We start from the raw sequence: 17,813 nt of genomic DNA, 5'->3' as shown, positions 1-17,813 counted from the left end.
GGCATAATAAGCAGGAGGCCCCATCCTAAAACCGGCCTAAATCCAAGAAATATAACAGGTTTGACTCTCCATTATATTGCCTTTAAAAAAAAAAATATGTGTGCTTCTGGGGAATATATAAGTGGGGCAAGTAATATACACAAATATAGATGAAGTTTAGATAACTGTCTAAACCAATTTTGGAAAGAATAAAAGACCTTTGATAAATGTTTATAAGGCTAAAGTGAATCAAACTCTATTTTTTGTTGTTGAAAATATTACAGATGTTCCCCCTTTTTCCCCTGATTGACCCTCTCCTCCCTGCTCCCACCCCCTCCTGCTTCCCCCAAACTAGTGTCTATGTTCATTGGTTGTACATAGATGCATGTAAATTCTTTAGTTTATCTCTTCCCACCCCTCCCCCCGAGGTTTGTCAGTCTCTTCTCTACTTCCATGACTCGGGATCTATTTTGATCTACAGCTTATTGAATCAAGTTCTTGATACCAATTTCCAAAACAGGCAAATAAAGTCTTATGAAAGAATGTTTTGTGAAGTTTTTCATTGGTTTAAAGTGAAAAAGATTAATATCTGTTTGATTTAAAATGTGTCTCTTATTTTCTGGGAGCCATTTGGTCTAAACACCAAGGAAACTCAGAATAGAATTGGGACTTTGAAAGATCACCCAGGTTATCTTCTTTCCTGTAGGCCCTAAACTGCATTTTAACTATTCCAAAAAAGAAAGTGAATTGCCCCGTTTTTAAACAAGCTTAAAGGAAATGCTATTTTATAAATTGTAATTTATTTTTAAAGACATACCAAGTTTTCTTTCACAAAAGCAATTACTCAACCTGGCTCTGGAATCTTGCATGATTCGAGTGGAATTTTCTTGTTTAGAATTCTTTAAAATATTTACAGTTCACTCTCTATATACTTTATAGGAAAAATTATAGTTATGAAAGTGTTTCTTTTTCCACCTCATAGTGAAATTGAGGCTGAATTTACATATTCATAGTACTTTACTCTCTAGTTGTTGAGCTATTTTTAAAAACAATTCTGTTCAAACAATATTCATTGAACATCTACATTGTGTTAATCATGATACTGTGCTGAGAATTCAAAATGACTAAGACCTTTTCCTTGATCTCCAGTTTACCTGCCAAGAAGAGACAGATTGATAAACACATATACACACATGTACACAGACACACATATATTAATTTTTGTATAAAAAATAAAATTTCGCCCTGGCCGGTTTGGCTCAGTGGTTAGAGCGTCGGTCCTCAGACCAAAGAGTCACGGGTTCGATTCTGGTCAAGGGCATGTACCTCGGTTGCAGTTTGTCCCCAGCCCTGATAGGGGTCATGCGGGAGGCAATCAATCAATGTCTCTCTCTCACATCAATGTTTCTCTCCCCCCTTTCTACTCTATCTAAAGATAAATAGAAAAAATATCCTCAAGTGAGGATTAAAAATAAATAAATAAATAAAATGTCAATATAATTAAATAATTAAGTCACTCATATGTTATCAAGTGATTTCCCTATATAATGATTTTATTGAGATTTAGATGTATCCTTAATAATTTTAAGGAAGTCCCAGTTTTATTAGAAAGAAAGAAATGTTATTAGTAGTTATGCCTACATAATAGCCTCAGATTTTTCTTTGCTTTTCTGTTTCTTTATTTCCCCATTTATTACAATGAAAACATTATTTTTATATTAAAGAAGCAGTTAAAAACTTTTCTCATGTCCATAAAATGCATTCTAACACTATAGCAAACAAATTTAGATTATGGAAATGGCCATTTGATGAACCAAGTCTAAATTTCAATAAAATGTTAAAATAACTGTACAGTATTTTTAAGTCAACATACTATCTGGTACTGAGTTGCCAAAAGGGTCATTGTGAAGAAATTTTAAGTGGACATCCTTCCACAAAAATGCAAATAGCAATATAGAAACCTTTTGTCAAAAACTGTATTTTCTGTTCACGTAAGGAATGGTTTTCAAATCTTTTTTTAAAGAAGCTGGACTCTTATTTTTTAAAGGAAGCCAAATGAGTAACTATAATGTATAAAAAAAAGATAAAAGTGAGTCTGCTCTGTTTGGAGGGGGCCCTGCGGACAGACCTAGTGCAACAGATCTTGCTCTCTCCTAAACTGCTTGGCCTCAAGGGTCACTTCTGAAGATGCTTGGGGTCTGGTCAGTCTGAATGCCATCAAGTAGATTTCCCCCCAGATATCTTGGTTAGCCCACTAATCTCTTAAGCAAACACATCCATAAACTATCTTCACAAAGGAAACTTTGGCCCAGAGTTTGATCAAATGAACACAGAATTGAAATGGGTGCTTAAATAAATGATGTTTGAATTAATGAAACTTGCTCAGACAGACAAGTCTGCTTACCATGTTTTTCTAGATGTTGACAACAGCTGTCCACCAGCCTGGGAACCTGTCTGTAAATGGGATTCAGACTGAGTTTCTTATCTCTGGCTTTTTCTTTTTTATTTTGAGCCTCGGCAGGCAAGGAGAGTTGTAAAGCTTCTAGCAGTCGAGACTGATTGTCATCAAGATCTGTGATAGAGTCCACTGACATTGCACCCTGCAAATCACACATAGACATGAACAAAGACTTCAGACAGAGAAAATAAAAAATTTCCCCCAGATGCCATCCAGAAATACTTTTACATATAGTTATTTATCACACTTGAAATAATACTGCTTGATTTAATTGTGCTGTGTGTATATTGAAAAAAAAACAAACAAACAAATATCTTTTGAAAAAGTTATAAATATCCAGATATAGGGTAAGTAATGGCAGTTACAATTTCAGTAATAGACATTTTCCAAATGAAAGACAAGAGATAGCAAACATATATTTAAAATATTTTGACCCAATCGCTTCATTCCTTAAAACAAGAAAAACATCACATACTCAATGAATGAGGTAGTTAGAGAAGTCTTATGAATAAAAAACTCAATTATGACTCTAGAAAGCAGATTTTTAAATAGGAGGAGTCCATAAAACAGTCTTCATTTGTTTTCTCCAGAAGCAGCACAAGGTACTTTATTATGGAAGTGGTCCCGGGAGACACCTGCAGGGAAGTGGGAAATGAGAAGGGGAATGGAAAGCAGCCTCTGAAGGGAGCATCACCAAACCTATGACCACTGTGGGCAGCTGGAGTTTATTTGCATGGGGACCTCTGGGAGACAGTGTGGATCAAACACCTCCGATCTAGCCTTGCTAAGGTGTATGGAAGCTGAGGTATTTATACTCCAAGTCTCAAGAGTTATTGATTAAGAGTAGCTTCTTGTAGGGGCAGAGAGGTGATGTTAATGCCTAAGTACTTGCAGCATGTCCTCTACATGGGTAGGCTCCTCTGGCCATCAGAGAAGGCACTCAGCAAAGAGATGAGGCACTGGCAGGTAGAAAGAGGACCAGCATGCTAGGGATGGAATGGCTGAAGGGAATGGAACAGGGCACCAACCACATCTTTATAGCCACCCATTCTTTAATGAAGTGCAGAGAAAGAAGCTGGATGCTGGTGTCCTGGGAAGGTCTGAATAGAGGAGAGGGCATTTTGGAGGCCAACTGTGTGGTCCTAGATTCTCAGAAAACCCTAATGTAGAGTTTTGTTGTTATTAACATATGTGGGTTTGTATGGCAGTCTGAGGGACAATGACAGGATTGGAATAACAATTCCATCATGCAAATTCAAATGCCCCTTAATGTTGTCATTTATTTATTTTTAAATATAGCCAAAGCCTTGCAAAATAGCAGTGGCTCACATAGCCCTCTATCTTGAAGAGGTCCTGAATGTTGGGGGCTGACTGAGAAGTAAAGATGCCAAGTGAGAACTGTCTGGGGTTTTAACCAGGGCAATAGTCAATGGCTGAAGTTGACAAAGATTGGGGCCTCCAGGTGAAAGAAAAAGTAGAGATCTCCCAGTAACCTGGGAAGTTTTAGAAATGTTTATCAACTAACTCAGCCAATCACCAACAAGTTATCCTGAAAACTAAGGTTTCCTCACTTGGGATGTGAAATCTGAAATGCCAAATAATATCACTGTGCCTATACATAGTACTCATTTAATAAATGGTACCAATCAGTATTGAGATATATATGGTTATGTTTGAGAAAAAGAAAGTTCAATTGATAAGGAAGAATCTCATTGTTTATGAAGACCAGCAGCAATTCATTGGGTCAGGTATGGTTCTCAGCTGTGAAGAGATTAACAAAAGCATCTAGCCCTGCCTTCAAGCCTCAGTCTCATGGGAAAGGCTCCTAATACAACAGAAGACTGCACTAGAGCAGGATCAATGGTGATGTTGCAGAATATTCAGTATATCGTGGGGCATATGGGTTAACAAGGAGGGGTACCCAAGGGCTTTGAGAGTGATCAGAGAAAGGCTCTGAGGGTGTGCCAGGTGCCACATAGCCAGTGTAAATTCTCCCTGAATGGAGTTATTGACATACCTGGATACAAATGACCTTTCCAGTTTTTACATGAGCAAAGGCTGAAAATATAAACTTATACATCTTTGGTTGTCCTGGCATTGGCAATTGAGAAAATATTAGCTAACTCACCCTCCTCCTTGCCCGAGGAGCTGGTTCTGGGGTGTTTGGGGATGTTGACTCATTTGGTGTTTCCGAGGTGGAGCTGAGAGATGAGTTACTGCTTGACAGTTCTTTGTTTTGTTTTTTATTTCCAAATGGAAGTAGGGAAGCAACAAAATCAGATGCATCCTTTTGCTCATCCCTCTGTGAGTCCTGCTTGAGTTTATAGGCCCGATCATTTGCGATGACTTGGGATAAGGGCATTCCAAATGCCTGCGGGATAAATTCTGGAATCAAAAAAACAAACATTCATTTCAGATAAAGACTGGACCAGTAAAGACTCTCACTCATGTATTAGACCTCAGGGCAGACATATATTCAAATGACTGTTTTTGAAAGAATTGATTGCTCAATCAAAATATGAAGATGACTTTTGTGTTTATCAGAGAAGCCAAAGATTCTATTTCAATAAAGAAAGCTAGTATGTATAAAGATTATAGGCTTTAGAAATCTCAGCCTCTAGTTTTTCTCCACATACCTCAAGTATGTTTTAAAGAAAATTATAGAGAAATGTGATGTTTTTGATAGAATGTACATAACACTTTAGCCTCATGAGTATACAGTTTACAAACAATTAGTCTTCAATTTATATATCTCAAGAACCCCCAAAGTTTACAAGGCATGACAAGACTCTGCATTTATACCTTCATTCAACAGGCACTTATTGAATACCTATTATCTGTCAGCGAGGAGTACAATGCTTATGAAGGGTAGGTCCAGTTCTTGCTCTTGAAAGGTTCTGAGAGTGCAGAGTCAGATATGTAAATAAATATAATAGTGTCTATTATGTGTCAGAATAGAGAGACTCATGAAGCAAAGACAAATTCAATTAAGTAGATATGCTTTGAGGTTCGTAGTAAAACAGCTAACACATGAAATCATAATCGGAGAGACAGAGGAGCAACTTGGGAAGAAGTTTGCTCCTTTTTTATTGCGTTGCTTTCCCCCACGTGCTGTCTCTGGTCAGCTAGGTTGGGGCTGCCACTCTCATGATCTGTACTCAAGTCATTCCACTGGCCACATGCAGAAATGGACTCTCGCCATTAAATATCCGGTGAAGGGCCCAGGATACAATTTGTTAAATTCTCTAGTAAGGGCAATTTTGGGGGAAGAGCAGAATACAGAAATCTAGGGATTTATTTGGAGATGTACATCCAGTTGCTTTCTGGATCTCCATAGTTATTTATATACACATATATTGTGAGCAAGCCAATCTTTAGGGCCAGGCATTTTATTGGCAACATTTTAGTTTCATGCTGAAAAGCATTAATAATTAAATTAAATTATTTCTTCTAGACTTAAAATCAAGTCTCCTAGCAGCAGCAAATTGGAGTCTAGACTCTCCATTTTTTTTATAACCCCTATGAATAAAACCAGAATGATCAAGAGAAAACATGTCTAAAGTTGTTTGTTCTTTGATGAAAAAAGCTAACATTAAATCAGGTAGAAAGATGCTTTAAAAGGTTTTCTTCTTTGATCCATGGCAACATTTTTAACATCACTGAGCTAATGGTCAAGTCTACATTATAAAAGCAGAAATAGCACTTGAAAAGTCTGCACCTCTCGTTCTATCAAAACCTGCAATTCATTTTGAAGTGGAAAATTAAAACTTCAGCACTTTGGTTTAGCATTTTGGGATCTTTAAAGGATGCTTTCCATTCCCCATCCACAAATTAGGTAGTATATAATAATACAACAAATAATTTAGGAATTTGTTTTGAATGATCAATGTGGACAGTGTAGCAAGATCCAATACTGACTACTGATAAAAGGCCACTTCCACTACTAGCAAATAGAAATCAAAGGGACCACACCACACCACCTGCTGTGCACCTCAGGATTTACTATATAATTTAGCACTCTCTTATCTATGGGAATAATAAAAATCTGACTTCAGAAAGACAGGAGAAAGTCTAGAAATATGTGGATGGTAAGGCTGACAGCTACATGGAATATATAAAAACTGTTAGGCTGTAGTGGTTCTCAACCTTCCTAATGGCGCAACCCTTTAATATGGTTCCTCATGTTGTGGTGACCCCCAACCATAAAATTATTTTCGTTGTTACTTTATCACTGTAATTTTGCTACTGTTATGTCTTAGGTGACCCTTGTGAAAGGGTCATTCAACCCCCAAAGGGGTCGCGACCCACAGGTTGAGAACCGCTGTTTAGGGGATAATAATAGCAAAAATGATATTGATAAATATATCAAGTGACACATGTCTGCTCATGTAGGCATGCTCATAGCAAAATTTAATATGAGATGGGGACTATTGATTTCTCTCCTAGTCATGTTTTCTATACAAGGAAAAGTAACCAGTCTCATTTAGAGATTTCTAATATCCCCGGAGAAAAAGGAAGAAAAATTCGTTTCCTTTGGAATCTGTCATTTTTAATATCTGAAAGTCTGTCACTTTACTTATAAATTGAAATAATTGAATACAAATAAAAGAGATGGAATGTGTGAAGTCATCTCCCAAAATTTTTATTTCTCTTTTATTCTCATTCAAGAGCTGAACCACCTATAATAGATTTTTATTTTTAATAGGCTTTCTTTCCTGGCTGAGTTTATTCTTTCAGTAATAGGGTTCTGATGTAGTCCCTAGTGTCTTGTTGCTTTCTCCGGAGAGCCCTTATAAGCTTCAGAAAGGAGACCTCTCTGTGGCTCTAAACTTGTGTTGTAGTGTCTAGTTTCTATAAAATTCTAGGTAGGATTCCTTCAATATTATTTTTCAGAATATGGCTATTGTGCAATTGAGAATTTATCACAAGTATATTGGGCAAAACCCTCCTTTATGTTTATCTGTGGGTTCAAAGCTTTTCCATTAGCAGATGAAAAGAAACCTAGAGACTTTGATGATAGTGACTAATAAAGTTGATAATAGGTTTTTAAAGCCATAAGGACATTATCTAAGACTCACTGTCTGGGGGCCAGGGACAATGTGTATCATGTTCTTATCTATGGTATGTGTTCACTGAGAAGACTGTTTCCCTCTCTTTTCATTAGTAGTCTACTCTCCCTCCCCAAGAACTGTGGGGTCAAACATGTCATTCTTTTTGCTCCCTACTGTTGCTTTCAGATCATCATCTTCCCACTATGTGGCAGAAACGGGCTGATACAAGGTTCCCCATGTCTCCCGATCATTGCTACCTTCTACTGCCACTGACTTTGACTTATGGTTATGACCTCCCACAATCTACCATCCTGGGTGACTTGGATATCTATTAAATGACCCATCTGATTCTCTGTCCTCATATCTTGAACTTCTCCTCTCTTACTTTTACATGCATGACACCTTTTTCATTCACTCCCTCCATCTCATCCCGTACTTTGTTCTCAGCAGAAGTGATTCCACTTTTGAAATAAGGCTTCCTACCTCCAATTTTATCTCATCTATTCCAAATTTATGTTTACACTGAAGTGTAGCAATCTGTTTAAACACACCATTAAGCCACCCCCTCCTCACTATACTTTGATGGTGTCTCAATACTCTTGGAATATATGCCAAAAGCTGTGCTGTCACCCACACAGTCTTGTGGTAGTAGTCCCTTCCTACTCTTCCCCAGAATAACTCTCACCCTGCTTCTCTCATCTCCAGTAACAGCATTCAATGACACCATTCAATACATTTTCTTTCAGATTACCTACTTAGTGATAACTGATACTTATTGTTTCTACTGCTATTTAATATGATGCAAAATAAACATGTATCAACTATTCCTATATAGTGCTACTTCACAGCTCATATATAGTAACCTACTTAGACAGTTAGGAACCATAAAACATGGCATGTATAATTTCAGCATAAAGAAAGGTGCCAGACCTAAGAAATTCCCAGATTTTTTGTTAATGAATATATGGCATGATCCAAAAACACCCTATGGAGAGGGGACCTATCTTCCAGACTTATACCACAATAAAACCCATTTCCCTGGTGCTCTAATTAGGAACCACATTAACTGGAACAAAGTAGTTATTTTTAAACCTTTATGCCCAAAGTGATTTCTTTTTGATACAAGCAAGACATTTTCTAAAGTTCTAAAAGTTTAAAAAATACACTATGGTTGCCAAGGAATTTAACTAAGAGAAATTAAGGGCTTGGACCTATTCTATATGAAAATATGTTTCCTAACCAACATCAATCAGGAATTAGTTTCATATGGAAATCAAAAGTCATATGGGCACTGCTTAAGTGGTAGGAGGGATGCAGGAGTGTCACATGATCTGTTCTATATTATGTCAAGCAATTAAATAAAACACAGGACATGATTCATTCTGATTGAATCAATTAATATGGCCGTATACCAAACACTCAATGAATCACTCTTTATTGGGAAAGCAATTTGATCCTAATAAGCTTCTCCAATTTATTTTTAGGTGATCTAACCCAAGAGGTCATTTAGAGTTTCCTGTTTTCCTTATTTTGCTCTTAGATTCAAGTGATTATCATTTTTTCACATGTGCAGCTGTTATGAACCCAAATGCTAATATTTAAATGGAAGAAAATAATGTGAACAGATTACAACTGGACAAGACCTGCATACTTTCCCCTCACATGCTGGTTCCCAGGATATCCATATAATGGATATGTTGACATAGACAGAAATTTATGTTTGGAAAAGATGTCATGTGCTTAAGCTTAATTTAAGCCTAGGACATCTTTTTAAATATCATAGCTACTTTTAAAAAGAAAAAAAAAATTTTTGCCATGAAGCCTGATATTTTTTCCCTTAGTTGGATGGGTGATGTATCTTTTCTTTAGAAGCACCAGGACCTATATTTCTTTTCCCACAGCCAGCTCTCTGTACAGCCTTATAGAACACTGCCAAGTTTTCACTGAGCGTATATAATATATAAATATGATTCGGTCTGAAAAATGCCCAATGGCCCAGTGCGTATTGGTCAATTACTTCCCCTGGCCCTTCCTTTCCTACTCACTCACATTCTTGTCTCCTGCTGTTTTGTGATATAAGCAAGTACACATACATCTCCCTCTGTTGAAAGAAATTGAACATCTTCCACAAAAATGCTCATTCTGCTTAGTCTAGCCTGAATGGCACTTTAGAAGAATCAACTAAAGTCTAAATTATGAGTATTCAAATCCCAGTATCAATAACATCATCCTAGAATAAACCAACTTTAAAGATGATACATTACTAACAGCAGTCTGAATGATACCTTTAATGTACTCCATAAACAATGAGAACCACCCTAATCTAGCAAGGTAAAGGTGTTCTGTGGCAGGAAGAAAATGAGTAAAAACTAGTTTACAAAAGCTACCTTGGCTACTAATAGTAGTTTAAAAATAATGGCAAGAACATATGAACCAATTAAATAGAATACGATTTATCAGACGAGGATAGGTAGCTAGACAAGAGTTAGCACCCTTTGCCTTCATTATTTCTGCAGCAAATTCTACAGTGATAGGACATACCCTGGTAGGTTTACTGGTCAATATGGATCAGAGTTCTCATCTTAGAAGTTGCATATTAGTAGTTTGTAAAATTACTTTTGCCCAGTACCCCTACAGACCAATTAAATCAGACTTTTGGGGGCATAGGATTAGGCACTGCAAATATTAAAGGTTTCACAAATTATTCTACTGTGCAGTCAGTGTAGGGAATCACAGACATTTTCACAACTTTGAGGTAAACATTTGAAATGTCTGGAGATATTCTGGTTGAGGGAAGTGTTACTGGTATCTATCTAGTGGGTAGAGGCCAGGGATGCTACTAAACACCTCACATGATGTACAGGACAGCCCCCACAACAAAAAAAATTTTCAGTCTAAAATGTCAATAGCCTCAAGGTTGATAAATCATGCTGTATGGGAAGTAAAACATTGGTTTTCCATTCTTTAGAATTCTTTATCTTTTTTTATTCCAAATAATCAAATGTCATAACCTTTTAGGCATGGTTCAAGATATGGGTTAGAGCATCTATGGGATTGATGATGTGGACTAGGTCTTATCTAATACTAATCACAATGCATTTATTTTTTATACCTTCAGTTTTGCTTCCTTCACTATTTTTCAAGTGGAAATTCAATAGTTATATAAAAGAACTCCCAGGTGAGGCATATGGCTCTCCTTACTCAACATTCATTTATTATGTCACATAAAATGAAAATACATTCATATGACCACACCATTCAGCAGTCATTTCATAGACGACCATAAAAGCAAGCCACAAAACATTATACTGTGCTAATGGGGGCCAGGTGCCCATTGTGTGGGCTCAATTAATATTAGCTTGAAATGACCACAAATACCTCTGCATGGTTAAAGTGTCAATTCCGTAAGTAGACAAAAAGGGTACACAAAACAGTATGAAGAGAGTCAACAATTCCCAAAATATATAGAGCCAAGAATAAGCATGCTATGATCTAACATAAAAATGCTGAGAATGGTTCATCTTCAGTAACCCATGAGGATAACGAGACTGTTTCTTTTCAGTAGTTATGGTAGGTGGATCCAAACTTTCTCTCATTTAACTAAGCCCTGCCTAAATATCTGGATTTGCCAGACAGCTGGTTAATGTTAGAAATGCTGTCCATGGCTACTCAACCCAGGTTCTCTCTATGCATAGCTGATTGGCCAGAATCATAATTGAAACCATAAAGTTGGCTGAAGTCACACTTTGCTCAAACCAGTTGAACTCATCAATTCAGTACAGGGCCACTCAAACACAAAGGAGTAGACCAAAACAATCCTTAATGACATTCCATCATAGAAATCCAGTTTACATAATAGAGTTGAACCATGTAAATATATGCAATTCAAAAACCCCACCAAATTCAACCATTATGCTCCATGGAAGATGTATTCACTCTAGTTCATTCTGTCCTTTACCTCTGTCCTTGTTTTTCTCCTTCCCTAATGAATCCAGTTTCTTTCTCAAAGATTTCTTCCTCTTTTGGCCATCTGTAAATAATTAAAGAATAAAATGTAAAAACAAGATACAAAAGTGATATTTTACATTATCAATAACTATGAGCAAAAAGTATTACTTCTTACTTCACTCATAATTTGACATTTTAAACAGACCAATGACTGAAAATATAAAGAAAATCTATGACTTGGATTACACATATCACTAGAATCTTGGTATACACTCTTAAAATTTGTTTCAATCATGGAAAGTACAGGAAAGTTACTTCCTTCAGAAGTAATTTAGTTTTGACATTGTCGATATGTTTGTTTTTACTATTAGATGAGTCTCTTCCTATTCTTCATATTTATGCAAATCATTTTCATCTTTTTAAATTTTTCATTGAATGTACTGGGGTGATATTAGTTGATAAAATTATATAGGTTTCAGGTGTATAATTCTATATAAAAAATCATTTGTATATTGCACTATGTGTTCACCACCCCAAGTCAGGTCTCCTTCTGTCATCATTTATCCCCCCTTTACCTTTTTCTACCTTCCCCACACCCATTTCCCTCTGGCAATCACCCCACTGTTGTCTGTCTACGAGTTGTATTATGCTAAGTGAAATAAATCAGTCAGAGAAAGACAAATACCGTATGATTTCACTTATATGTGGAATGTAATGAACAAAATAAGCTAACAAACAAAATAGAAACAGATACATAGATACAGAGAACAGACTGACAGCTGTTAGAGGGGAAGAGGTTTGGGTGCTGGGTGAAAAAAGTGAAGGGACTTAGCCAAAATCCCCAAACAAACCAATGTCATCTTGAATTAAGTCTCCTTGAAAGGAGAGTCAACAGTACATATGGCTTTGACATTCATGAGCTAGTAGAGTGTAACTGGAAAAGGAAATAAATTTGGAGGTTATCGAACACAGATTTAATTACTGCTGTACCATTTACTAACTGTGTGACTTGGGACAAGTCTCAGTGTACTCATCTATAAAGTGGGAATTTCATAGGGTTGCTATGAGAATTAAATGAAATGATGCACATAAAGTACTTGAAGGGGAACCTGACACACAAATTCAGATATATTTTCTTTAGGGGGGATTGCATAGTATTCCATAGTGTAGCTACATACCATGATTTAATTAACTATTCCCCTACTGACAGGCATTTGGGTTGTTTTGAATTTTTCACTATAATAAATATGGCATATATTATTTTATCATCTTGTACTTGTAACGAATGCACTTAATACCTCTAGTTAACTCACCAAATAATAAAGATACCACTCATATCAGTGGACAGCTGCAATTGAATTCCTGGGATGTCATCATAAAATATTGGCAGTCATTACAAGAATGCGTTTTGGGATTACACAGCTGTCAACTTAACATGTCAGAGATACAAATCAGAAATCTACACTGTGATCAAATAGGGGAAACACAGCCCATGCCACAAGGAAACTTATGTTTCAAAGAGGGATTAAGAATCATTTCTTATGGGATAAACTAAAAAGTGTAGTAAAGAAAGAGACTCAGCCCAATAAAATGTAAATGTAAGACTGATATCAAGAAAAGACTAAATATGCATTCTTAAGCAGAAATGAGTATTCCTGGGATCCTCACGGGGCTGTGGATGTTTCCAACTGCTCCTCTCTGGATTTTTGGAGGCGACAAATATCACAATATAATCAACATTCAATCCTTCCTTCCCTTCAGAAAGCAAAAACAAATACTTCAAAAAGCATTCTCCTTCCATAAAATGGAAATAGTTCATAAGAGTCTTCACTCTTGCATTCACGAGATTGGTATAGGGGAAATTTATGTAAATCAGTTGCAACTGCAGCAAAGAGCCATCAGTCTCTTTCATCATGTATATGTTCTTATCTTCAGTCTAAAAGGTGATGTAACTATAAGGACCACCATGTCTTATAATATACATACGGACAATAAACATACTAACTGCACACAATTCTAATCTGATCTCTTCTCCAAACAGGACTGACAGGTCTTCTACTTTATAATGCTTTGTTCACCACTAATTCATATCATTCAATATATTTCACTGTAACAAGAGTATATTTCTTTAAAAATTCTGATCATTACTTTATTTTAATAGTTGATCCCGAAGAATAATTAAATGATATATGAAAGCATAATATATTTATTTTTCATAACCATTGGGAAGATTTAATAATTCAAACAAGTTTTCAAAGAACCAGAATAAATATAGGCTAGGGGACATTTTCTTTTAAGATAAAATGATTTTTTAAGAACTTCTTAAATAAAGGATGCATCATATATGCAGAAGTATATAAATATAAATGTACAGTTTAAATAATAATTAGGAGGCCAACTCCCACATAACCAACAACCAAGTTCAGATGAAGACCTCAGGTCATCACTGGTCTAATTTTCACAATAATCAATTTTCTGCTTTTCTTTACAGTTTCATCATCGATGTATGTATTTATAAAGAGTATAGTTTTTTTTCCCCCTGCTTTTGAATTTGCATAGACGGACTCACACTGTAGCTATTCTTTCTTGCCTCATTTCTTTCATTCAACACTTCCTGAAATTCATCCTGTTGAGGCAGGTAGCTGGAGTTCACTCAGTTTGATTGCTATACCGTGTTTTCTTGTATGAATATACCACAGTTAATTTACCCATTGAACTGTTAATGGAAATTTGAGTTGTTTCTATATTGGTACTATTAGAAACAATGTCTGAAAAAAATGTTCTTATCTTCTTATGTACATGTACAAGAATCTCTCTAAGACAGTGGTTCTTAAAATGTGGTTCTAGGACCAAGAGCATCAATATTGCCTGGGAACTTGTTTGAGATGCAAATGTTTTGGTCCTATCCCAGAACTATTGAGTTAGGAATTCTGGGGTGGGGTCCAGCAATATGTGTTTTGCCAAGCCCTCCAGGAGATTCTGGTTCACACTAAATTCTGAGAACCATAATTCTAGGGGATATGTGTAGATGTTGCATTGCCAGGTCAGCGTGTACGCAATCTTGGGCTTTAGTAGGTGACACTGAATTGTTTTCCAAGTTGTTTTGCTAATTTACATTCCTACCAGTAAGAGAGTTTACATAATCTCACAAGGATAATATAGACTTCAAACCCAAAATGCCAAACAATTTCTTAAAGCCTCCTTATAAGAAAAATGTGATCTTTGTGAATACTGGCCTGCAATTTTTTTTAAAAGCTTAACTATTCACAACAAATATTATCTTTTTCATTTAATTAGAGAGAAGTGAATGTTATTAAAAGGAACTAAATGAAATGATAGGTGATGTGCAATAATGTGAAATGATGCATTGCTTTAGCATGTCATTTTCTCACTTAAAATCCTCAGGAAAATGACTAGAGCTATGAAATGAAACGGCTGACTTCTTCTCTTTTCCCTTATGATTAATCAGCAGTTTTCTAATCGAGTCTCCATTTTTTGAAGTGTCTTTTATCCCCATAGATCATAGAAAACCTGCCCAAGAGACTGTGGTATTATGTGCAACTATACAGAACAGTTTATGTTCAACCAGTTCCTTGGATGGCAGTAAGTGTAATAAGTGCTATTCCATATTGTACATAAGTTAAGCTTCCTAATTATCAATACTGCACAACAATGTTTTACAGTGCAAATGGTGATGAGCACAAAAGCTTGCTAACTGTTCCCAGGGTGTGGTGTTCACTGTCTTACAGAAAACAATGACCTGTAGAGAGAACTTAGGTCACATGTCCTGATCAAAGTCATCTTGGTACAAGCACTTGGGGATTGGACTTTATGCACCTTCCTTTCAGGAGATCATGTCCCATAGACATACATAACACAATAGTAGATGGTGAGACATCAAGCCCTCAACATACTAGTGACCCCAAAGCAAAGGAACCATTAGCATGGATTGTGGTTAATCTGGGTGTCCTCTGGGGGGAGGCCAATACCAGAGTCTTCAGGGGGTTGAGAACAAGAAAACCTGAACTTTCTCTTCTAGAATATGCTTTTCATGAACTCATTCATTCACTGTTGGGTGGCGCTCTATTTTAAGGCTTGTTTCTCTAGCTAGACTAGAAGCTCTCTGAGGGCAGAACCATGTCTCCTAGGTTTTGTTTCCCTCCAAGTGAATAGCACAGTGTGGTGCACACCATGAGGACTTGTCAGCACTGTCTATGCCAGAAGTCAGATGGAGGTCTTGGGTTGGTTCCAAGAGAACCCAGGACCAATGCAGTATACAACTCCTAATTTAAAGCTGATCAGATTCAGAGAATGTGAGTTACAAAACAGTATTTTCCATATTAAATTGATTCTATAGATAATAATGAAAATATTGCTCAAGGAAAGACACATTTTTGGTGATGGAAGAGTAAGGGTTACTTTAGGGAAATGGATATTGCCTGAAAGGGGACATGAAGGAGCCTTCTGGGCTTCTGGGAATGTTCTATATCTTGATCTGACTTGTGGTTACATGATGTATACATATTAAGAACCCACTGAGTTGTAGTTATGTACTTGCATATTATGCACATTATTTTCTTTCTCTATTTATATATAATATATATAACATATATTTATATATAATTATTATTCAATGAAAATAATATCAAAAGACTATCATTTTAATAGAATGGCACAAACATAAAAATTATATTAACTGAATGGGGCTGAAACTCAGCAACAAAGTCTTGCACAAGAGAGTTTTTTTCTTTTTTCACAAGAGAGTTCTTGAATGGTTAACTTTTCTAAATATCTAAATACCTATGATCTCTTCAGACTCCCATGATTTCCTTGTGACACAGGCCTATAATAGTAAGGAACGGCTTGTGTTTATTAAGCATGTACTATAAGCTAAGTGCTTTGTATCTGTGACCTTATTAAATCCTCACAGAAGGTCTATGAAGCCCACATTTTTTATTCCTATTTTACAAATGAAAGAGGTTAAGTAACTTTTCCAAGGACAGAAGTTGGAAAGTGGTAAATTTAGAACTTGCACTAAGGACTATCCAACAGCAAAGCTGGTGCTTTTAACCTCCATTTATGCAGTAGTAAGGAAAATGTGCCTATTTGAGGAATGTGACATTAAAGGCCATATATATAGAGCAACAAGCCCAAGGTAATACAGAGTTAGAGGGGTAAAAGATAGAGGAAAAACACAATTTTTAAGCTCTAAATATTTACCAGAATTGGCATGAGTCATTTTTGGATCTATATTATTTAACACACATCAACATACAATCCACTGAAGTAGCTTTTTGATTAATTAATTTTACAATTGAGGGAACTGAAAATCAGAACTAAAGCAAATGGTCCAAAACTCACAGGACTTGTAGGTGGTGGAAATGAGATTCAAACCCAAACTCCAGTTCTTTCCAAAGAGCTACAAACTTCAACCCTTTCCAAAGAGGGTTGGCTATGAACAGAACTCAAATATCTGATAGGAAGCTAAAAATCTGTTATTTAAGGTCCTTTTGCCTCTGCATAATGAGAGATGGTTCTGGAGGTGTTTGCAAAACAATGGATGTTCATTTGTGAGGGTCAGTTAGACTCTGCCCTCCTAGAAGTATGGGTGATGAATGAGAAGATGCTAAGGCTCATTCCTTTGCAAGGCAGTCACAGAGAATGGGTTTAGTCAGCCCAAATTCACAGGTGCTCCTGAATATGGGACAGGGCATCAACACTTAAGCCCTTCGCTTTGCAGAGCTCTATAAAGATTACATTACTGGAAAGGAGAATAAACCACAGCCACTACGATATGAAATAAAGAAAAAAGATTCACTGAATGTCTTCTAAGGACAAAGCCCTCTTCCAATGTTTCTACAGATACAGGCAAAGAACTAGCCTGGTGGGTGCAAAATAACCATATCCATACCTCCACTATTTGGATAATGTTTAGCCCACACAGTAATTTATAAAAAACTTGATCTCTAATGTAAAATCTTGGTAAGTTCACATACATATCTGGACTTCTACCCTCTTGAGGAATATAGAAAAGCCAGCAGCAGTGGGTCTCACATTCTTCTCACTCACCCCAGATCAGCAGAGACACCTAAGCCTGCACCACTGCATACCCAGAAAGCCTTGGAGTTTGCAACTCCTTCCCAACCTAAAAGGAAGGTTCTAGCTTGTTTCAAACCTTCAAAAAATTCCTGCTGAGAAAAGTTTAAAGGAATGCTTTTTGGCACTACCTCCCTTGCTTTTCCCAACCACAGCTGTCTCATTATTTACTTGGACCAGAAAAATAGACTCTCAGAGAATGCAAACCAAAGGAATTCATAGGCAGTGAGGGGAGCTCAGTTAAAAAGTGAGGAAAATGATATACAAGAGACACCTGGGTG

At 36.5% G+C, this 17,813-nt stretch overlaps 1 protein-coding gene across 2 annotated transcripts in view; it reads right to left on the bottom strand.

The window, feature by feature from the left end:
- ARHGAP6 (Rho GTPase activating protein 6) overlaps positions 1 to 17,813 on the bottom strand; it is a 458,118-nt gene that overhangs the window by 52,388 nt on the left and 387,917 nt on the right. For both annotated transcript variants that reach the window (XM_036270639.1, XM_036270640.1), the window contains exons 3-5: positions 11,447 to 11,518; positions 4,566 to 4,822; positions 2,384 to 2,579 (exon numbers count right to left, since the gene is read on the bottom strand). In XM_036270639.1, coding sequence (XP_036126532.1) covers positions 2,384 to 2,579; positions 4,566 to 4,822; positions 11,447 to 11,518 — 525 coding nt within the window. The remainder of the gene's footprint in view (positions 1 to 2,383; positions 2,580 to 4,565; positions 4,823 to 11,446; positions 11,519 to 17,813) is intronic.

This window comes from Molossus molossus, unplaced genomic scaffold, assembly GCF_014108415.1.
Source record: "Molossus molossus isolate mMolMol1 unplaced genomic scaffold, mMolMol1.p scaffold_m16_p_2, whole genome shotgun sequence".
Taxonomy (NCBI): domain Eukaryota; kingdom Metazoa; phylum Chordata; class Mammalia; order Chiroptera; family Molossidae; genus Molossus; species Molossus molossus.
Note: the sequence above shows the minus strand (reverse complement) of the source record. Positions and strands in the feature narration are given on the sequence as shown.